The following is a 24,302-nucleotide window of genomic DNA, read 5'->3' on the forward strand; positions in this document are numbered from 1 at the left end:
ATTGCCATGAAGGTAATGCCCCACTGAGCCAATGGGACACTTTCTTAGAAAGAATATTCGGAACTGTGAAGGGGACACAAGCAAAAATAAGAAATGTATTATAACAAATACTGGAAACAATTCATCTGAATTTACATCACTTTACATCCTAATGAATTACAGGTCAAAAAGAAGTGATTAGTACCTACTCTTGGAAAAATCTGAGGCGACTGTTGAGGCTGCAGCATTTTCTTCCCCATGTTCTTGAGCTGCTTCGTCAATATCTGTTACAGTCTCCGCCTGCAATGCGAATCTTTTCAAAAGGTGATCCATAAGTTCCTGGGCATGCTCTGGCTTAGTTCTGATGGCCAATTGCAGTGGAGGTTGTCCAACAGAGATCTTCATCAATGTAAGGTCTCTGAGGAACCAGAAGCCCATAGAAGTACATTACACTCTCATATCAGATACTTGCACTTAAGTAACGTTTCACCAAACAATTAAACTTAACTAAAATAATGACACTATGTTTCCATTTGTTCAAGTAAATCCAAGCAAAAGACTTGTTTTAAAAAAAAAGTAAAATCTTTAGACTTTACCTGTTTTTGAAATGTCTATAAATCCAAAAGACCACAACCAGAACAACCAAAATTACAAATAAAACCAGGAGTGATATGAAAAGGATGTCAACTGACGTCTCATTGACCATGGCAATGCTGATCCCTGAAATGTAAAGGACAGTATTTTACTGAACAGCTGTTTTAATCATAAAGGGGAAAAACAGTTGATTTTTGAAACAGTGGAGACAAAACAATGTTCATTTTCTGTTATCCTACAATTACTGGCTTTAGTTTCTAAGCATGGTTATTAAAATGCTAACTTATAAAGCTATTGATTTGTGTTCTCTATGCTTACAGAGAACACAAATCTATTTTTCGGAGCTTAATAAAAGGATGAGTTCAATAAATTTTGAGCAACTATCAGAATTTCCCACTCGAAGTCCATTTAAGTTAATCATTATAGAAACACACAAATAAAAAGTACCTGCTTTTTCGTGCTCCTCTCTTCCCTTGTTTGTCAATTACCACTAATCAAAAGCCCTGACCCTTTCATTTGAATTTAAAAGTAAACATTCTGTTAGAATTTCTTTAACTAAATACAGAATTTGATTGTCATCAGTTTTTAAGATTTACTACAGTTACTATAACAAAAACAAGAGCTATTGATGCAATTTTTGTAATTTCTAGACAGAGAATTAACACTAATTAATATTAATAGTGTACATGTAGCTTTTTATACCCTTCTGCCCAAATAAATAGCAAATAAATAGATATTGTAAAAAATGGTCAGTGCTCATACAAGTTCTATCAGATAGTGTAAATAGCTCATATTTGATGCTACTTCTTCTGTCAGCTCTCTGCCATAATTATTGCAAATTTTACTCCTGATTGGCTGGCGGTTCCTTGGGATGATTCCTCTCCTGAAAACTTTGGCTGCCAAAATGCTGAGCTTTATTTGGAGAAACACAGGCAGAGCTGAACACTGAAACTTTTCTTCATCAGAGAATCTGGATTCAGCCTATTTAAGATATCTGATCAATCTTTGCAGACAGTGGTTTCAATAAATGCTTCTGTTTGCAATGTAAAACATTGTACAGTTGTTTATGCAAAAGAAAAACTTTTCGAGATTCAGATTTCAATTTTCATATCTCTGGTGTGTGTTTAAACATTTAATACCTTCTTATAAACTTATTTTTCATGCTGTTTTGCAACCTATTTTGCTCAGGAAAGCTCAATGTTTACTATAACCTTACAATTAATGACTATATTGGTCGCTATGGCCTGGTGGCTATGCTCCTTGTAGATAATTGTCTATAGATAAAGTTAATTGTATATCAGTGCAGCTGCTTTGACTTTTCAATGAAACTATTTTATAATCTAATCAGACTCTTAATCTTTTAAGAGAATGAGTTTATTCTTTATAGAATCTTTACATGCTCTATATTATCTATGAGATTATACAATATGTAGAAGTCTGTAGTATGAAAAGTTGCATCATAATTTTAGCTGTTAAAAATTAAAAAGCAGGACAAGAGGATGTGGATATTATTAAGTCCAAAAGAGGGCAGTAATGAGTAAACATAGGTAAGAACAGAAATCAGTAGGATTGGTAGAATATTTTAATCATGTCAAAACAAGACAGAAATACTTTACAACATAAATATTAATAATTCAAGGCCAGTATACAAAAACATTCATCAGTGTTGTTCCAATAAAGCACCATTAAACAATTATTGTTGTAAAAGTTGTGTAGATTACATAAAATATCAGAGATTAATAAATATATTCTAATTTAAATGCATGAACAACAAGTTGGCACCATCTTAAAAATAAGATTTTGAATTTAGCAAATATATTTTTTTAAATGCACACACAGAGGTAATAAAATAAAAAGTAGCAAAAAATTTAATCAGTGCAATAACCAGATGCATCTGTATTAGTTCAGGAAACATTATTTGTGTTTTCGTTGTTATTGATCTCCATCCTGCTGATCAGTTCAGTCACCAGCTGCTGCACGGTTTGAGAGCGCAACCGGCCAACTTCCAGGACGCCCTCATGGTTCACGCTTTCAGAGTCCTCATAGCTCTTTACCACCTTGGAGACCAATTAATCAATTAATCAGTCTTCCAAGCAAAGATCCAGACCACTAACCATTCCCTAAATTACTACGTTCTTTATTAGTTACAGACTTATGAAATAAAGCTGAAAAATAAGAGTTGTGATTGTTGTTTACCACCAGTATTTTTGATTGTTGCCATACCTTATTTGTGATCAGAGAAAGTCCAAAGACTCTTAGACCACAGTGAGTTGCCACGACAACCTCAGGTGCTGTACTCATACCTGAAATTAACGGTACATCAAGGGTAGTTTAGAACAATGCTATTAATAAGTAGCAAAATCTATTAGCCTGATGAATGAACTCATTTTGTTCATTCATGCCAATTCATAGTTTCTCTCAGTCACACCAAATATTGCCGCCCAACCTGATCAATCCAACCACCTCTGGACATTGCCAAACACAGGTTAAAATGCATTCTAAATGTTTCTCACAGACAACCTCCTACGATACCCTGGGACAACTTTCCTTTCATTAGTTTAGCAGTCTGAGAGCAATTTGACCCGGGACACAAACATTTCCGCACAAATATGAAGTGACAAGTTTCGAGCAGCAGAAAGTCCTGGACATCTTCCATTTATTTACATCAAAATCATCCAGAACATATGCTAACACAAGGTCTCAACAAGGCCTAAGGAAAGGGAAAAGGAGTAGAGTATGATGTAGAAATGGAGTCAGTCTATTATAAGCATAAAAATAAATGTCATTTGCTGATGTCTGTTGTAACTCTGTACACTAATTATTTTACAAAATACATTCTGTAAGGAGATTCTGCTTGAAAATATGTTAATTTGCTTTTGATTAAAATGCAAGCAAGCATTTAATCTACTTGATAGCAGAGTAGTTTGTTTTTTTTACACAATATTTTTAAAATTAAGTTCTGTTAGCACACTATGCCTTCATTAAGACTACAACCAAACATCTAAACCAGTGATGGAAAAAAATAATAATAATAATAATAATAAATTGAATCAGATATGTAGATCTGTCCATTCAGATCACATACCAACTTTAGCTTTTGTGCATAGGTGTGTCAACTTTCTATTGACTGAACATGAAAAAAAGAACAGAATTAGAAAATCTTTTATCTGGGCCAAACTAAGTGAAAACGTTCCTCCTGGTGCATTGATGCGTCCATCAAAAACTGCAGCTACACAACACGTCAAATCAGACTTTACAGTGAGCATCATGCATTAAAGATACATTAAAGATAAAAAATATTTTCAACTGTGAATGGACTTTTATATAAAGCTCCTGCAACTCTTTCTCAACCATGCAACTGAAAATGTTCTTTTGTTCAGAGACTCAAAAGAACCTTTTGCTCTTATCCTTCACAACAGGATTAAATTGAATGTACAAAGTCCAGCATTAGTACATAAAAGGTATGACTGGAGCTAAGAATGAGAAGGAATGGTCATTATTAGACTGTGCACATTTCTAGTGTGTTAGTGCATCATACCGACTGCGTCCACTCCCAGCCGATGCAGCAGTTTGGCCTCAGCGATGGTTTCAAAGTTGGGTCCACCCACCATGGCATATACACCTTCTTGCACAAGGCTAGAGACACCCATTTGCTTCGCAAGCTCCATCATAAGGCTACGCAGCCCTTTGTCATAGCAACCTGACATAGCTGGAAAGCGTGGCCCAAACCTGCAACAACAATTTATTGGCATCATTGACAGGTAAAACAAAACCAGAAAAAAACTGATATTCACCTCTTTGAGGACAGTAAAATACCATCACAAGAATCATGCATGTCAAAAGAAATAAAATTACTTTTCATCGTTGGGTCCACACAGTGGGTTCAGACCGACCAACCCAGGGAAGTTGATGTGATCCTTGATGATCATGATATCACCAGGACGTAGGCCATCTGCCAATGAGCCTGCAGCATTTGTCACAATAAGTGTCTCCACTCCCATCAATTTGAAGACTCGAATGGGAAAGGTAGTCTGATGGAAAGACAGTTATGTATTTCTATTTTAACTTTTGCTTACTTGGATAGTATGTTACCAAGTGCAGAGACTGGCAGCCATTTGAACATCTTGTATATTAGGATGCTTTGAGCATGTAAGAAATTGGGTGAAACAAGTCTGCTGCCTCTTTTCTTTTTTACGTTCCTAAGTGAGTTGCTTTTTCTGTAAACAACTACAACTGTTTTTTTTACCAACTAACTTTTTGTTCTCTTTAAAAAACATTTTGCATGTAGAGCATAAAGTTTGTCTCCTGTGACCAGAAGATCTTCTTCCACATGTTTGTTGTGTCACTTACATAGCTTGAGCAAACAGCTAGTGAAATGAATGCTAATTATTAAAAAGACTAGTTTTACAGTGGTTTCCGTTGAGTGATGTTACAGTAAAGGTAACTAAATATATGCAAGCTACCTATTAATTCTTTAGCTATTTGCCACAAGTTATATATATATATATATATATATATATATATATATATATATATATATATATATATATATATATATATATATATATATATATATGTTAAGTTTATTTATTTTGTGCATGCCTGTTTTTTGCTCAAATTAACTTTCCACAGTTTTGTTATGGTTTGTCATGTGATGAAGGATTTTCACTTAGGAAGATAAAACTCTAAGGCTAGGTCTCCTGACAGTCACACAATTCGGTTTCATTATACAAAGGGTATTTTCACCCCTTGGTAAAAGTTTTTATTTGGAATCAGGTTTTTTGGGGACAGAGGGGGTTGTTTTGTTTGCAAAGGGCATTTCACAGCATGCCACCTAAAGGAGAGTCAGGCAGTCTCAGTGTAACACACAGAAGAGATGCACGTTTGCATGAATGGGTGTTCTACAGAAAGAAACAAAGGCAGCATTGAACAGTTTACTAAAAGGCTGCATGTGACCAAACCCAAGCATGACTATGTCTCACACACACACACACACACACACACACACACACATCCAAGAGACTACAGGTTAGCTCGTATCATGCTGGTTATTATGTAAACTTTACCCCAGGGTTGCTGAACTGAGATATTTTTTACCAAACCACTTATGTGAGAATATTGTAGGTATTGTGAAGGCATGTTCTATTTAATCCATATGTTTATGTGATGTGTTGTTTCCTCGGAGTATAACTATATGGACTGTAATGCAGATCACCTGGACAATATTTAACTCTGCCTGTTCATAGACAGATATGTCTTTAGGCTCAGTATTATACTTTGTACTTTCTTATGGTTTGATTTTCAACCAACTTCCTCACATATTTATTCAAATCCCATATGGAAACACACACATGGGTGAGTTAGATTTTCCAAAGCCAAAATCACAAGACACATCCAAGTTTATGCTCGCTGGTTGTTTGGATATTAAAGTCTCTGATTTATTCTGTCATTGTATTTTTGTTTTGCTTAAACGTAGATCTAACATTAGTTGATTTTATGCATCCTATTAATAAATTTGACATTTGAAATAACAATTAGTACACTTGAAATATCTGAGTGAATACCTTAAGGAGTGAATGTCCCTCGTACATGTGGAAGCGTCCCTGCATGCAAACACATGACTTCCCCTTCAACTCCCCAAAAACCAGCCGACCTGCATGGCCTTGTACTGTAACAAAAATAAACATAATTAAAACATTAATTTTCTCTAATTTTCTTGCTTTGATTGTGCATATTCACAGAATATGTTATAATGACTCTGATTGGCAGTTTGTCTGAATTACACATCAGAGACATTTCTAAATGACTGACTATAATTTTGCAGGGTTGATGGATAACCGAAATTAGTCTAATGTAAAACAACAAACTGATCAATGCCTAAAAACTAAAATAAGGCATAAATTAAGCAATTTGTTATAATTTTCATACTTTAATTTGAGCTTCAGTTACTTAAATATATGAATAAAAAGAAGTTGAATTTTTTTTGTAATATTCTTCTTATTAAATATCTGTCTGATGATCTTATGAGCAAATAATATAAAATAGTGCTGCGCTGTTATTTTAACATACAATATCAGTGATATCAATCTGTTTGTAAAAATATCAATCAGTATTTTTAAAGATATAAATTCATAAAAGTAAGTATTCATAAATTACCTGTGCTCTGAGGAAACCCTGGTATGTCACAGTAATCAAAGGAGTCTTGACATTTAAGGGTATCAGCAAGCATGCCCAGTCCAGAGCCGCAAATAATTGCCACCATGGGACGATGCTTTGTATGTGACATCAGCCAATCAGAAGTCTTCTGATATTCATCGTGACTGCCGAGAAATAAACAGCACAAGATCACTCACAAAAATGTAACATTCTTAGTTGTGATGTTATGACCTTAGCAGCATCTTCATGATTGCACATAAGCAACTAAACTAAAAAGACCTTTAATGTTAGTATATTAGCACTTTTCACATGTTAAAGCAAAATAGATTTCTTTAAATATCTGAAAATGGCACACTGTTGACAATATTATTAACATTTTCAAGATATTTAACAACAATATCACATTATAAAGCTTTACCAGAAATCAGAAATGGTGCTCAAACCTTTTCCCTTACCTGATCTGTTCTTTGCTGTGCATGATGAATGAAGAATGATGACTGGTACTACTTCCAGATGTGTGTTTGTGTCTGTGTGGTTGTATGACAGATGAGGAGAGTGTGGTCAGTGGATGCTGATCAGCTTACATATTTACTGATCTCATGCTTCTGATTGGTTCAGAACTTACTCATTCATCAGAAGCAGCCAATAGCATTACAGTTGGAGTAAAAAAGCAATTGTGTGGATTCCTCACATTTTTCTTTTTTTGGTTGTGCAACAAGCTTTTGGTTCACATAAGTCCTAGGATTATTGAGAGATTTTTTTTCCCCCTGTTTCTCAACCGCTAGAGTACAAACTGGGAGCGTGTATAAGTGTGTGTATAAGTGAAAAGGAAAATAAAGCTTTCTGTACATATTTGTAAAAGTGTAAGAGCAAGTATTTGACTTACCCTATAACAATAAACAAGAAATTGTACAGATAATGATTCAATCTTTTAATCAATCTATTATATTGTCTGTGCTTCATTTTTTTAAGCATGATGCTCTTGCTATAGTGTAGATTTTTGATATAGGTAATATGGTTTTCTGTTGGTCCAGAGCAGGGTTTCCTTTGGGATGATGCATTCAGTGATCTTTTGCTTTTCCAGTTAGTAAAAATGTTCACCCTTAGTAAATCTACTCAAGAAAGCTGATTAAGGTAATATATGACTAGAATTTTATGATTTTGGATAATTTGTTTTAGTCTGCAGAAACTTTTGGAAAGGTTATAAAAAGACCAAAATAAAAAAATCTGTGCAGCAATGTTTTTATTTAGTCACAATATATTTCCATATTCTCTACATATACATTTCTTAAATTCCGAATCCTAATGTACAAAATGTAAAACGTAAAATGTCATTTAGCTTAATTTTCCTAAACGCTGAAATCATGTACTTTTTTATTGTTTAAATAAAACAGGAATACTTTTAATCCAGACTCAGTTGGTCCAAGGCTGTGTCAGGTTAATTAGGAGCAGCCAGCAACTCATGATCACTAATACACTTCACATGTTCCTCTGCTGCCGCTCTGATCAGATGCTGCTAATAAGGCTCATGTGAGTTTGATGGACACTGAATAGAAATGGACTCAAATCAGCGGGCAGCATACAGAACCAGAAGGTTTACACAGCTTACTTGTAGCAATGTCAATTTTACCAAACACACCACATTCAGGAGCTAAGTATCAAACTGGTCTCTGGAATCATCTTTGTTTTACATTAAAGGGATGATCACAAAACTGCATGTAAATTATGCTCCATGTAAACTTGCATAACAGAAGCCATATGGAGTCTAGTTAGCAGGTTAATGAAAAGAGGAATGTAGATGGTTAGACACTCAGACATGTTTTACCATATTAGTGTTACAATTATTTTCAAATACATTTTAATTTTTGTAGCTACATGCATTGTGAAAGCCATTTAATTTAATTTATTTTATTTAATTAGTACAACGCATATGAATCAACATGTCAGCTGTAAGCATCAATGTCAATATGTTAGAGTTAAGATAACAGCTAATTTTCATTTGTTGTCCTAAAGCAGTTAAGAACAAGGAGTATACCACAAAACAAAAAGCAGAGAATAATGCAAACATCAACATGAAGAATAAAATAAGACTGGTAAAAAGCAACATGGGATCCTCTAAAAGAGAATAGCTGTCAGAATAAAAGCTGAGTCTACCCTTGCATGACTCTATGACTGCATGATTATATATGCAGCTGCATTTTGATTAATTTCATACCATTCAAGATGTATTTATATCAGTGATTCATTTCAAATATAGTATCATAGAGACTTGTTAACATTGAGCGATGCATTCAAACATTATTAATGGTTTACACACAGATTCCACACTGCCTCGACTTCAAGCAACTTGGATTTTGTGCCTATACACTCTTCCAAAAGAGTGTATAGGCACTGAGCAGTATTTCACTTTTTTTTTTCCTTATCCTAGATGAAGCCCTTTTTACATTGTCAAATGGGGCTAAGAACAGGGAATGAGACACTAGTACAATGGAAATATTTCTGTACTGAATCATGAAGCACTTCTTTCAGTCCCAGTCAATGTCTTGTTCAATACTCCTAAATTATTGAGTGAAGTTAATCTAGAGATACTCTGGAGGTCACACTTTTTACTTCCCCTCAACTTTCCAAAATTATGCATGCAGCAAGGGCTTTGCAAGCAAGAAAACTTCCATAGGTAGTTCTATTGTGAAGGCTTTTTTTAATAGTAGTAAAGAGCTGACTGCAAGTATACACTGCATACAACTGGGTTAACCTGTTGTGACTACTGATTTGTGCTTCTCAGTGTTTAATGCTCTGCTGAATGCTCACCATTACTGCATACCTTCACTTGGGCAGAATGTCAGAAATGTGCTCTCGTTCATTTAAACGTCTTTTAGATATCTAGCATTCTTGGCCATATATGACATACAAACGTTACTTCTGTGTTTTTCATTATTGCTATTTAAGCTGTGAGGCACAACAATGTTTTAAAAAGCTTATTGTTACATATGTTGTACGTTACACAAAACATAGTTCTTGTGAATATGAAGGAGTAATCTTCCTGACACTATTTATATAACATCAACTAACAAGGGGAGTAATGTGCTGTAATAGATATTGATCAATGCAGGATCTGTATCCATATTCATCTGACTGAAATGTCTCAAAAACTGCTGGATGATGTTTTATCATTGGGTAAAACTATTCTTTGCAACATATGTAATGTATGAAAAGTATAGATGGTTTTGAAGTGAAATGTCTCAACAAATCCACAACTGATAACCATAAAAATTGCATAAAGTCACAAATTTTTTCTCCAATGCCACCATCAGGTCAAATGATGCATCTGTTTAAAGTTTTGAAGCAACCAAATAAAAAACTCTCCCAAACCCAGCCACCAATAACTCATCTGCAATCTTGAAGTGAAACTAGGCTTGACACAAACATATCTTTATGTAGACTGCTGATTCATAAATTTTACAGATTACTATGTGAAACCTCAAAAAACCTTTTAAAGTGATCTCTTTTACAGTCGTGCATCACTTTATTGGACAGTGAAATAAAACTCAAGATTTTTTTTAAAAAGTAAAAAATCCATGTTGACGAAAGTGCTTTCTGAGGCATAAGTGAATTTGATATATACAAATCAATGCAGCCCCAAGTTTGAAATTATATCTGCATTATAATCTGCCATGTGGATACTTTCCTTGTTTTTCAAAGAAATTAACTGACAAATATGGAGCTCATGGTGGTATTTTTATTATTTCAGATAAACTGTACTCATGTTGGAGTACAATAAGATCACGTTTTTCCTATCAAGAGTTGAAAGTTACTAGCATTGAGAGCATAATCAGGAAGAGAAATTGTATTATTTGATGCTCACATGTCTCTTCTTATTTGGATTTCTGACAAGATTTTTTAACTCCCTACCATATTGTCAGTGATTTGATTTTGAAATGTCCTAAAATCACAAATGAATCCTTTGGAACAATGTCAAAGAAAAAAAAAAAGAAATTGGGTAGGAAAATTACTCAAAAACACATAATATGCCATTTTGTGAGTCATAAAGCAAGATCACACACAAAAGACTGGTCTGGACACAATCATGTGAAGCAAAATCTCGAGTTCATCCAAATTATCTCTCTGGCAAGAGTGTGCTCGGAAAAAAATCTAGTGATTAACACTAATGAGACAATAATCAGAGAGGTGCTGTGGACCCTGAGGTGATAGTTTGGTCATGGGACGTTTAGAGAGGCTTAGGAGCATAGAGTTCCTTCCTCCTGATCTAAATGGTTGTCCCATTTTAAAGTTGTTGTCTCTAATCAACCAACTAGATTATAATCTGGGGGAAAATATGAACCTCCTTTTGCAGGAGGTTCTCTCCATTATTATATCCATAATCAGTCTTGTGGATCAATTTGCTAAGGGCGTTCAGGTCTATAGGCCAGATCTGATTGAGATTTGTTCAGTTGACTTGAAGTTGGCAGCACACAGATTTGTTTGTCCAGTTGACAGACCAGTCTTGAGCCACTGGTCTGTCAACCAGAAGCTGGTGTTTGACTCCTCTGTTACCTCTGTTTTACCAATGCCTCTTTTGCGTTTCATGTATTGATCCATGTGTCTGCTTATCTTGGTCACCATGATGTCTGACAAGAGATTTCATTATGGAAATACAGGCTTTTGACCAAAAGTGTGATGGATTGTTCCCTTCTGATGATCTTTCATTGTTATTACTGTTCTGCCCTCAGTCAGTCTTTCAAGGTGAGCTTCATTCCTCTGCAGATGGTTAATTTGTGCTGCAGACGGGAAACTCCTGAAGAGAAGTCAGCTTCTTCAGCCATTATATGTGGATCATGACCAGACCTTGCCCTAAGCATACATCTTAGCTGGTTTGGTGGTGAATAGCTAGTCTGTTTATCTGGCTTTTGTCTCCCTTATCTCTTACATTGGTTAGCTGTTTTAAAGTTTCTAGAGTCTCAGGTATGGCATCTGTTCATATTTCTTGGATGCCTTACTTTTAAGGTCCTTCACCTCTTGAAATACATAACAAAACAGACATATCTGAACAAATTCTAATGGTTATTTGCTAATTTTTCAAGCTGCAGAAATTAAAACACAACATGGTACTGTAAAGCATTGTGATTTGTTTAATAATTTCCATCTTGCATAAAATACCCTGCAGTTTCTTATAATTATTACATAAAAAGTCTTTTTGGCCAGTGACTTGTGACTATTCTCCCACAGTCACAAGTCTAAATGTCTGCTGGCCACTTTCTACTCCACTATAAATTTACAGTTTCAGACCACAGCAGTCCCTTACTGACACCCTCTGGAGTTAAACTACATTTCATCTTCAGTTGTTACTGTAATATTTAAAACCAAATTAGACACTGTATGTGTAATCCTGCTTAGTATTATGCATTTGCAGCCAAGAGGTGAAGTTTTGTTCAAGAGTAAACAAAGACAGATGAAAAGATTTGTCTTCACAGAAACATATTTAATTATGTGAATAAAGTGAAGAAAATGTAAGCTGTAACTACATCATAAAAAATAGATTTCTTTCAGCATGACAATTTTTAATACGTCCCCAATCTGTGCAAGTTGTGAGGTGGATGGTACCTCTCTTGGTGCCTAAACTGTCAATGGGCAAAGTTCAAAGTACAATGAGCCTCAGGTCCATTACAGAACAGTAAATAAAACATGCATGCACAAACTGATGCTCAGCCACAAGTTAGAGAGGTCACTTCTTCTAATATGCTCGTTTGTGAAATTGTGGGAGGAAGTTGAAGCACCCTGGGAAAATGTACACATACACAGGAAGAACATGTGATATTAATACTCTGAATATCTCAGGAACTGGTGATCTTATGTGGTTTACACATACACCCCCTCTTAGATTTTATTAATAATGTATGCTAGTATGAAATAAGAAGATGCACAAATGTAGTGTGGATAAAACATCCCTCCTAGATGTCAGGTGTCAAAGGTCAACAGGTTTGAAATCTCAGAAAGGTATACATAGTTTCCACTAGTTACAAACAAGGTATGCAGTAATCCTCTGAAATTGGTTCCTTGAACATGACAGAGCTCACAGTACTCCATTGGCCGCCACAGTGGTAACTTGCTCAGGACAAGATTTTTTTCCATATGTTTTGCTGTGTATTTTTGAAAAGTGGTTGCACTGCTGAGAAGCACTTGCAAAACAACAAGAAGTGGTTCTAAGCAGGGGGGTTTCTCAGTGAGTTTGGATGTTTCAGAACATGCATGTGAAGCTAACTCTTAATTGCCCTTAAGAATGAAAGCTGTGTCTGATTCTGGAGACCTGCACAGTCCTCCCATGGACACATGGAGCAAACAGCTTGACTGAAGAGAAACTATGTAGAAGACCATAATATATGCTAATGGGTCTTTGCAAATATTATACAGAACAAGTTCTAAGTGTTGCTCAAAACAGTTTACTGCAGATGAGTTTGCTGGGTTTGTCTCCCTCTGGTGGTTGAAGGTGGCTCCTCATGCATGTGAACAATCATGACACAGATGCTTTCTTATCAGCACCACATCAAACCTGATGAACAATAAACCAGCCAGGTGCTGACATCACAGTCGAGTCTGAGGTTGTGATGTCAAGGTGTTGCGACTCAGTTAACACTCTGTCTTATCTCTCTGCACTTCTTCAATGTCTGATTGTCAGAATCAGGAATTCGCCACTGATCCGTCACCACTTTGGCGATTGTGTGCGTCTTACATCATGCTGACATTCTTCACAGATCTCTGTGGCGCGCGCACACACACACACACACACACACACACACACACACACACACACACACACACAAAACACTTAGGAGCCAGCAGGTGTGAGATAACTGGGCTGGTTCAGAACAGAAACACTTTGCTGAAGCATTCAGTATGTACAAAAGCGTCTCCCTGTTGGAACCAGGTTTAAAGCCATCTGAATGTACTACAACAGCTATTCTAAGCATTGCTTAATCAGGGCCTCAGTTAGTAATTCTGTGTCATTGAGTACAACTGCCATCAAATTTAGTACAATCTGGTGACTTTAACAAGATAAATTTAAATCTTGGCATCATTGAACTTCAAACTTTTGTGTATTTATTGATTAGGCTGCCTTTAGGTGGGGTGAATTTATCATGAAATGAAAATTACTTTTACTGCTGTCTAAACGTGGATGGAAATGTTCAGAATATCAAGACCTCAGTGTTCTTCTGACATATTTTTAAGCCTTTTAATTTCTCATTGATGTTTTAAACTCCCTGAAGTACTTTTTGCAAATAGCTGTAATGCATCATTAAAAAAAATTGTGAAATAGAGGAGGGGAACTGATATATTTAGAAAAGTATATCGTTTCTATTAAGGACATGTTCTGTATACATTTTTGAAAGTTCAAAGTGTATTAAAGTAAAAACTTCTGCAGTTGTTAATGCAACCATTTTAGATGTGACATCATGTCAGTATGAGGTCAACACACACACACAAGTCAACACTTCTGTAACTCTTCTGCAATCAGAGGCTGACTTCATCCTTCAAGCCTCAGTTGGGGTGTACACGTGTGTGTGTGTGTGCATGTGCATGTGTGCGTGTTGGTCAGCGTTGCGTGTTGATTGCACCTCGTTACGGCAGAAAGCAGACGGATGGTGATGGAGGGAGTGCGTGTTTGTTTGTTTTGTTTGTTTCAGTCGGAGGCGGATGGGCAAATGTGTGTGTGTGTGTGTGTGTGTGCGCGTGTGCGTAGGATATTGCCTCAAGTTGCATTTGATGGTTGCACAGGAGAGCAACAAAACCATGGACACGGACTCACAAAGACACATTTTAACACAGCAAAGACATAAAAAGATATCTTTTTTATGTTTTCATGATATTGACATTGTTTTGGTTTGTAACACATCAAACTTTCTTTTTTGCTGTCATGACAATTCACTTTACTGTTTAAAAGCAAAATTACATATTCCTCAGAAATCTGAGGTACTTCAGCTCATCTGTTAGCTCAGAGATGAGCTCCCAGATGAGGAAGGAAGGGATGCTGGTTCATCCCTTCCCCGCAATAGATGCTGATCACAAACAACACACAAGTGCTACAGTTTTGGGACATGTTCTGATCCAGTTGTCAAACCATTACAATTCAACTATTGATAAACTGATTCAAACTCTTATGCATTCCTATTTTTGTTATTATATGAAGACCACAATGTTCAGTTGCTGCCTAAGCGCTTTATATTGAACCTTGACTGGACAAGTGACACATTGATTGCTTCACTTTTAGCACTCAGGCAATGTTTATTTTTTGTGCGGATAAGGTCAAACCTGCTAAAATTATTGATCCTGTCATTAACTTGCACCATTTCACATTTCAGATGTTTGAAGTAATTTGGTCAAGTCTGGAAGCCTGATTGCACTTACAGCTTGAAACTTTTATTAAGTTGTTTTCCACTAAACTCAGTTTTCGTCCTTCTATCAGACTTGCACACAAATAACTCATAAAATTCCCCAGCTAAATGTTATTTCAATCAAATAAATTTTGTATAACCATGTATTGATAAATAAAACATAGGGAAACATTGCAAATTAGTACCTGCTTCCAGGGCATTAAATCACTCTAAACAGAAATGAAATTATAATGAAACACACACAAAATGAGTATGCTTTAAAAATACATCCTCACCAGAGATTCACCGAAGCAGCTCTCTCGTGGAAACACCAGAGCCTTAATCTTGATCATTAAAATAAACATCAAGCCCCCGTCTTCGCTGTTATTCATCCAGCGATCATGTTTTACTTTGGTAAATGAGCGAGAGACCTGATGGTCCCATGGGAGGAAGAGTCAGACTCCTAATTAGCTTCTGATGCAACACACCTGAGAAGCGAGTGAGACGCTTCACAGAGCTTCTTTTGGTTGATTTAATGTCTCAGACAAAGTTGACTGGAGAGCAAGCATTTTCTTTCTATTTTGTTTTATAACATGAAACTTAAAGACGTTATGTTTTAGGTTATGAAGCTATGTGTTCCTCTTCATGTTTGCCTTTACTTCTTAAAAACTTCATACATATTACTTTAAAGAAATTGGTAGATCTTCAACATTTATTTAGTTTTCATTAAATGCTCATTTTTTAAAAATTGTTTGTTTTGTTCAGAAAGCAGAATGCTGTGAAACTGTATAAAATGGTGACAGATTTGTCTGTTAAATGCACTTAAGAGTGTATTAGGCATAAATACGATGCAGTCTGATAGTATTTATCCTTACAGATTCTTTTGTTTTATGTTTTCTTTCTCTCTGAAATGTATCAAATTATAAAAATAATTGCTATCATAAAAAACAATCTGAAAGAAAAAAAATTCTATTAACTCAGGTATTTAATAAGGGAGACACGCTACCCAAACCAACCTGTCAGGATGAGGAAAAAAAGCGGTCGCTCCCTAAACTTAATAACTGGCTCAACTGTTGGTTGCGATAACTCTAATAAATATTTTACATCACTGTGGAGGAATTTGGGTGAAATAGCTTTTGCAGAATTGTCTTAACTCAGTCACATTGGACAGTTTTCTAGTATAAACATCAGATTTAAGTTCTTTGTTTAATTTCTCTTAGGCATTCAGAGGTGGACTTGTTAGAATCCTTAAAATTATTATCCTCCTGCATAAGCCCACTTGATTTTAAGAGCATAAACTGATGGTCAGACCTTTTCCTTTAGGATTTTCTACTTCAATATATTTTTAAACCTCTGGTTTAAGTTTCTATTCAATTAAGAGGTTCAATTAAGCTTCAGAGCTAAACTTGAACATTTATAATCATGGTTTTCAAAGTATTATGTATTCTACACTGTGCACCACAAGCTGTCACATTACTAAACAAAACAAAACAATATTTTATCCATGTGTTAAAAAGTTGAGTTTGTTTAACTTAAATTTTCCATCATAATCTATCTATGGAAAAACCAATTCAAAACCTTATGCAATTCTATTTTAGGAATGCATAAGCTTGAATCAAATGTACTTTATTGGTGTCTTCCATAAAGAAAACAGTACAAACTTTCACATAGAGTTTATCTTAGAACTCAGATTTCTCTGTGAAGCAACTGTAAAGCTATTTTCTCTGGTCACAATGTCCAGGTCAAAGGTTGAATCCATCCTCTAACTACAAATATACACACGCACAGCAGTCTTGTCACAAAGGATGGTGTATGGAGTCGTCATGCCGACAACAGACATTACTGCTGGTTTCATCACGAAGACAATCCCAGGCTGGCCTCAGTGTGTGTGTTTATAGCTAACCCTCTTTTTTCCCTTCTCTCTCTCTCTCTGTCTGTGTCTCTCTCTCCCTCTGTCACACACACACACACACACACACACACACACGCACACAGTATTTAGTTGTCTTCTTATCTCAGTTTTACATCATCCCTGGTGACCTCTGAGTGCATATATGTGTATGCACATGTTCCAGGGACAGGCTGGGACAAGTTCAGGTTTATTGCAACAGGAAAAAAAATGTAATAAGTTTTGTGCTGTGATGTTCTGTAACAACAAACAATGACAGATAGCAATGGTACGGTATCTGTATGCACTGACTGACCCCTTTCATTATAATATGGGCTTTTCTGATTTGCTCTGTCAAGCAGCCAAGTGCTGTGTAGTCGGGGAACATTTTACTAGAACAAATAAAAGCCTTTTACAAACAGAAGGCTGCAATAGAAGTCAATATTATGAGATTCTAAAACCTGAAGCAGGTCTGTTAATCTCTTTCTAATATGCCATAAAGTTTAGATTTGAAAATGTATTTAAAGCTAGAATAAATATTACTCTTTCAAATGTATGCAATCACCACACAACGATATCTGTTTTGTTGTGCTGGAATTTACTTTTAACAGGAGGGATTCAAACTCTTCTCTGGTTCAATAGATATAATTAGAGACTTAAAAATCGGTCCTTTCAGTTTGAGAGCTCTGATGTTGTCACAATCCACAAATTGAGAAAACATGAAACAGTTTTAGTCAGCCAACTAAGATTACTCCAAGAATGCATCAACAGGTAAAGCCAGACTTCATGATTCACCTTTAGCAAAAAGGCTTGGCACAAATGGCATCCAGGGGAGAGTTTCATGTAAAAAAAAACAAAAAACTAAACTAAACTAAAAGACTCACAGCTAACTGAAAAAAAAAAAACATTGGCAAACACTTATAAAAGCAGTGTATATTCCAATTGATCAATTAATCAGTCATTGATGCTCTTCAACAGACAGTTAAAAATGACTTAACCCAGATAGTTTCAGCTTCCAGATGAACCCTCATAATTTCTCATTGACAAACTGAGATTAGAGTTGGATAACAAGTTGGGTAAAATACATTCAATACAGCATTCAATACAGTCAATCAATCAATCAATCAATAGAGCACCCTTCACACTAAAAGCAGCTCCAAGTGCTGTACAGATCAATAAAAACAAACCCACAAAAACAAACAATGACCCTACCCCAATATTTGTTGTCTATTTGTTAAGGCAGCAAATATTTAAGTTTAATCAAAATGTATATTTTAGAAAAAAATCATGAAACTTCATAGTGCCAATAAGATGTAAATAAGACCAATCATTTATATAATGTTCCAATTTTCACAGCAGGCATATGTGTCCATTCCTGTTGATCAAAAGATTTTAGCTGCAGCAGCTTTTTGATTCCCCACATCATGAATGGGTTTTATATTTTCAACAAAAGCCATATCTGGAGACAGATGCATAAATGATGCAAACACATGAAAGCCATGAAAGCCATCCATGCCTCTTTCCTATACACAAACTGGTCTTTGTCCTCAAAGCACCAAAGTCACCTTTGATTTCAGAAAACAGAAAACTAAATTGTGCAACAAATGACATTACACAAAAAAAGAAAAGTTTCCTTTAATTGATTTTTGTCTGATTAGTCTTTTTCTAATAATTTATGTAGATGCTGAATGATGGGTTTCTAAAAATAACAGAAAAAGACCACCTTTTTTTGGCAGCAGCGTTAAAGTGAGTAATTTAATGCACATTTCAAGAACAGTTATTGTAAAAATATTTTTCTGAGCATAATTATAGTCCTCCAACAAGTTGTTTTACCTAAGGTACATGGGTGAGTTTTGATTATTAATATTGAAAACAATGCATTGAAAGAAAAACAAGTGACATTTTCTTATCATGTGACTTAATAAAAGCAGATAAGCTCTGGGAAAGTTCACTTGCATGAATGCTTCAGCTCTGGAATATGAGCAAAGTTGTCAAACATAATCAGCACTTAGCTCAGACCACAGAGTGAGCGAGCCCAGGCACAGAACATGCTCAAGGGTGATTCATCGTTTACCCACCTCGGGGCTTTAACAGTTTCTTAAACTCTCACTGTTAGCCAAACTTTAAACTGAGCGTTTCCCTGAGGCTCAACGGATCAGGATGCCCTCAGGCGAAACACAGAGAGGAGCAGAAAGAGACCACCAGAACAGACTCGGAACCAGACAGCAGGTGGATGCACAGGAAGCTCAATGCTGTACCAAGCACACACTCATACGTGCACAAAGTGACAGACTGCAGACTCAGGGGGAGATCAAAATGTCCCCGTGTCAGGCAGCACAGGTGCAAAGCAGGTGATAACCCTGACAAGGAGGGCAGCACGTGTAAGAAGATTGTGAACAAATATGTGTGTTCTGAGTGTGTGTACACACGAAGCAAGTGTTGCTCCCAGTAAGTGTGCGTTCCCGTGGCAGGCCGTAGTTGAGTCAGACACTTGGCCTCTGATTTCATCACATCGGTTATGAAAGAGACAGTAAAGTTTAACAAGCACACATGCATGCACGCACTGTGTTCCTCCTACTCTATTTCTTCAATATTTCATCATGTGGCGTAAAAACACGCTAACCATGTGGAGATAACCTGCTGCAATATGTGTGTGTAGTGTGAGTGTGTAACCAGGTCAGTAAAGCTCCTCGCTTGTCGCATCAAATCAGCAGAGCTGGTCTCACACACACACACTCACAGATGTAGAGGCCAGAGGTCAGCGCGCGCACACAGGAAATCTACATAATGAAGATGTGACCGTGTTACCTGTGGAGGAGCAGATGTCTGTCTGTGGCTCCTGCTGGGATTAAAGGACAAGTTCACCTACATGTGCATCTGTGCACGTGTGATCGGCTCATGCTGGCTGCAAAATGAGCACAAGTTGCATTAAAAATGTATATTTCAATACTTTTACATTAACAGTAAAAATAGATCAAACAAAGAAGGCTCTCTTCTTGATGCTCCATGTAGGCATGGTGCGTAATGAAATTTTCCACGGTTGCTTTAGTGTGATTTGCTGAAACAAACAAGAACAATAACACGCTTACACTTCAGGTTTGACTCAGTCAAGGAACAAATTGTCAGATATTATGCGGTTTATTCTGTATAGAGCAACAATATGCATCTGAAATGAAAACACCCCTGTGCAATACCACTTTAATGTCACACAATTCAACGTTGCATCACCTTCAAATATATGTAACTCTTTTAAGTTGAACAGTGGGGCATCAGCTCTCATAAAAAAATAAAACAGCTTTAATTTACCATATTACCCTCTGTAGGAACTCTTAGAGAAAAGTTCAAAACTTCTTTCTTTTCTGATGTTTGAATCGTACTTTTCAAAGAAGGAAGAAGGATTGCATAAATCTCTAGATGTTTTGCCCATCGTGAGGGGCTCTTTTTGTTGATATTCTGGAGCTGTGTGCTTGTTTCTTTTTTTGCTTTGATTTTGCTTTCAGCACTAGGATCTTTTTTGAAGTTGCCTAAAAAAAAGATGTTAACACTTCAAGCACTTACAAAAATATGAAATTTAAAAATACAAATCTATGAACACCTAAATTTTGCAACATGGAAAATTGCAGCCTGGCAACTGAAAAAAGAAAAAAACTCAACACCAACATTAACTTGTCTAATCTGTGCAAAAGATTGCAACAAAGAGAAAAAAACACTAATGTAGCCAAACTCTTGAAGGTTAAATGCCATCCCTGGGTTTTATTGATCATATGCTGTCTTGATGCATGGTCAACTGTTTTATTGCTTTTTTTTTTTTTTTTTTACAGAACAAATCCTTAAAACTAAAAAGATGAGAGTTTATTTTATTGGACTGCTGTATTGGTTGTCTGTATGGCAGCAGTGTATTAACTTCACCTTATTGATCCTGTTGGATATTTTGGATTTTAGATTTGAATGATTTAAAAAGTCCCACTAGTAAAAAAACTGACACAAGACAAAATGTTTGACTCTGCTTATTACCCTGCTGGCTGGGAGATTAATTACCTGAGAGTTTGCATTTTTATCTCACGCTTTTGAAAGATTGGGTTGAAAATATGGCTATTTAACTCTTTACGGCAGAACAGCAGCATTATTCCAGTGGATCCCAATTAATCAAAATATAACTGAATTACTCATTTATCTTAGTGATTAAATTCAAAAAGAGAAACTCACATATTTCAAAGCTTCATTACAGGCAGTTAAACATTTTAAGAGGCTGAACTAATTTGGATCATTATGACTTAGAATATTAAAATGTTGCATATTCTAATTGGTATGCAAAGGTATTTTTATTGCAGTAATGTTATATTTTGGATGACACAAGCTAATAAAAATCTGCTGACTTGATAGTTGTCCTATAGATAGTCATTGACAACCCACTCAGTCCAACTTGTCTTATCAAGTGAAAAGCTGCAATAATATGCCAGGATATTTCAAAGTACTTCATGCTTCATGGCAAGATTTATGGAAATGCTGATTTCCTTTTTCACAAGGACATCTGCCTGCTGTACCATGTGCTAGACATACCAATGCCTGGTTTATGATCACAGTATCATTGTGCTTGAATGGCCTGACCTAAATTGCGCACTGAAAATACTGGGGTATTTGAAAAACAAAGATGAGAAAGATCACCTCCATTCCAATCAAACTGATGCAGAAATTGGTGAAAATGAGATTTTGAAGAAAAGTACAGAAACTCCACAGCAAACATTAGCTTTTGCGTAGGCCAGTTACCTATGTAAGACAGACATTTCAATTGGAATTGATTAACTAAATAAATAACATTTTAACTAAGCATCATGTACCTTAATATGTTCTAATGTGGGCTGGTCTGAGCTTTTAGGCTAACTGCATCAAATCACATGGTACTGTGTGCAAGTTGTGATTTGATGCACAACTGTGTGCACAAAATGTTACTGGAAAGCAACATACTGGAAAGTAACATTTCCAGTTACTTTAGGCTATGCAACTATCATTAGAAGCAAACCATTCAACAAAAGCAAGCAGCAGAGTGAACTCGGTCCACTGATATTGGTTGTAACAAAAGAAAACATCTTGTTCCCCGCTTGTTGTTTTTATTAGATGCTTTTGTCTGCTAGATTAATCTACCTATGGGTTTTAATGAAGTCACTTTGAAGTATTTAAGATATATTTTAGCAATGCTTCAAAATGTCAGCTCACAGAAAAATGACAATATGCCTGAAAATGCATTCTGACTCTTCAAGATTGCACAATTACTTTCCTGTAAAATGAGAAAGTCAACATGCATGCAGAAAAATGGGAGTACAGCTACCATTAGAGTGCTTTTCTGTGAAACTGATTGGTTCAAGTATGCTGAGAAAATAATGTTTAACCAGAGAAATGAGACAGACTTGCCAGTATGTGTGATACATGTTGCTCCCTGAAGGAACCGTGTCAGGACCTGATGGATTTAATAATTCCTATGGAAGGCGTAAATGAGAACCAAGCTTTGCTTTACATATATTTCACTAAAGAATCCTTGAGAGTCCTACTTTGCTCAAATCTCACATCTTCTGGACATTCTGACAACAAAACCAGGATTTTCCACACCAAGAAATATAAAAAATACTTTGGTTGGAGCCTGTCTGGGTCACAGCAGCAGAATCTTCTAAAGTCTGGCAAATCAAATATGACCTCAATACAAACTAGAGTCGCTTACTTGCCACACCTAATATTTGACAACAGATAGAAGCATGGTTTTTCCAGGGCTGAAGTTAACCCTCAGTTTAAGATAACCTTCAGTCCCAGGAAAGATTTAGAATTCTTAAAATTGAACATATTTCAATGTTTTATGTGATTTTTTTTTAATTTAATGGGACACAAAGAATATGAGGTTAAAGAGTAAAGGTGATAATAAATAACTGATAATTAATAGATTTATGACCTTAAATTATTAGTAGTACTGCCATGTAGCATATAGTCGTAGTAAAGGGGGGAAAAGTTCAATGATCTTAATGTATAAATGATGTGGCCTTTCCCTGGTTCTAAATTTATTTGTATCTAAGGTCTACAAGTGAACACACTACTGATTCTACAATGGCATTATTTGTTGAACACAAAGAAAACAAAAAGGTTTTTGATAGACATCGTCTAGAACAGTGTTTCCCCGAGTCTGGTCATCAAGTCACACTGCTCTGCATGTTTTAGTTGTTCTTTAAAACGCCTGATCCAACTGATTGCTGTTCAGCAAACACCTATCAATTGAAATCACCTGGGCTGAAGCAAGGAAACACCTAAAGCATGCAGGTTAGTGAGCCTCGAGGACCAGGGTTGGGAAATACTGGTCTAGAATGTAAAAGGAGGAATGTTAGTGGGGGAAGTTACCTTTACTCTACCTGCAATATACAGGAAGGACTCTTTGTACAACATCCAGAATATCTAACCTTACTTATCAGTTTATCTATTAACCCTAGTATTTGCAGTGGTAACATCAGAATGATTCACACTTTCAAGGCCTGTGTCATTTACACGTAATGAATTTCCCCTCTGAGGAACAAAAAAAAATGGCATTTCTATTCTGTTCTACTCTCACTTGGACATGGAAAATTATTTTTAACACATTAATAAACATTGGCAAATACAAAGGTGTACAGAGGAACACTCTTTTGGATCGAATAGTTACGTAAGTTAAGTATTTTAAATTCTATTTCAGAGAGCAAAATGGTTACAGTGACTAAAAATACCATTTTTGCTAGAATCAGTACCTAATGTGGAATGAATTGAATGATGATTTTAAGTTATGTCCTTTCTTGGTGAACTTTAAAAGAGCTTTAAAATGTAAAATGATAAAATCTTACGCTGTTATGTAGATCTATATATGTACTATGTACTTGAATCTGAATTTGTACTGTGAAGAAATCCTGGTAGGTTGTAAAAAAAAATAGGGTAGGCAAGAATAAGATTTGCTTTGGCCTGTTCCTTTTTTGGTAAACTATGGGTTTGTCTATTGTTGTTCTTTTCTTTTGTCTTTTGTTGTTTCTTGTTTAATGTGGACAATTTACCAAAATAAAGTGATTGATTGATTGTCTAATGTGAGCTACAAAGGTGAAGCTCCTGAAGCTCCAACTACAGACGGAAGGCAGATTAAGGACTGTTCTTAATAGATGGATTGAGGTCAACAACCTGTGGCACTACTAAACGTGCCACTGTGTAGCCCATGTAATCCCAGCTAGCACACTTGACACACAAAAACATTGCATATCTGCTATTCATTGTTACGAATAGCAGAAGCCTTCAGTACGTGATGCAGCTGTGGCATGTCATTTTTA

The 24,302-nt window shown here is 35.9% G+C and overlaps 1 protein-coding gene across 1 annotated transcript; it reads right to left on the minus strand.

The window, feature by feature from the left end:
• Positions 1-2,136: 2,136 nt before the first annotated feature.
• Positions 2,137-15,531, minus strand: pnp4a (purine nucleoside phosphorylase 4a). Its single transcript, XM_044122447.1, has 8 exons — positions 15,389-15,531; positions 7,185-7,256; positions 6,730-6,893; positions 6,138-6,241; positions 4,429-4,604; positions 4,112-4,302; positions 2,797-2,876; positions 2,137-2,630 (listed from the first exon to the last, which is right to left on the minus strand). The coding sequence occupies exons 2-8, from the start codon at positions 7,205-7,207 to the stop codon at positions 2,478-2,480; spliced, it is 891 nt and encodes a 296-aa protein (XP_043978382.1). The 5' UTR covers positions 7,208-7,256; positions 15,389-15,531; the 3' UTR covers positions 2,137-2,477.
• Between the last annotated feature and the right edge of the window lie 8,771 nt (positions 15,532-24,302).

The sequence above is a fragment of the Gambusia affinis genome, linkage group LG07 (genome assembly GCF_019740435.1).
Source record: "Gambusia affinis linkage group LG07, SWU_Gaff_1.0, whole genome shotgun sequence".
Classification (NCBI taxonomy): domain Eukaryota; kingdom Metazoa; phylum Chordata; class Actinopteri; order Cyprinodontiformes; family Poeciliidae; genus Gambusia; species Gambusia affinis.

Excerpts from the sequence above, each read along its gene's own strand:
- pnp4a (XM_044122447.1), bottom strand. The coding sequence starts at position 7,207 with ATGCACAGCAAAGAACAGATCAG. Across the intron at positions 4,605-6,137 it reads AGGGACATTCACTCCTTAAG|ACTACCTTTCCCATTCGAGT; the intron begins GTATTCACTCAG and ends TCTTTCCATCAG. Across the intron at positions 2,631-2,796 it reads TTTCTCTGATCACAAATAAG|GTGGTAAAGAGCTATGAGGA; the intron begins GTATGGCAACAA and ends TTGGTCTCCAAG.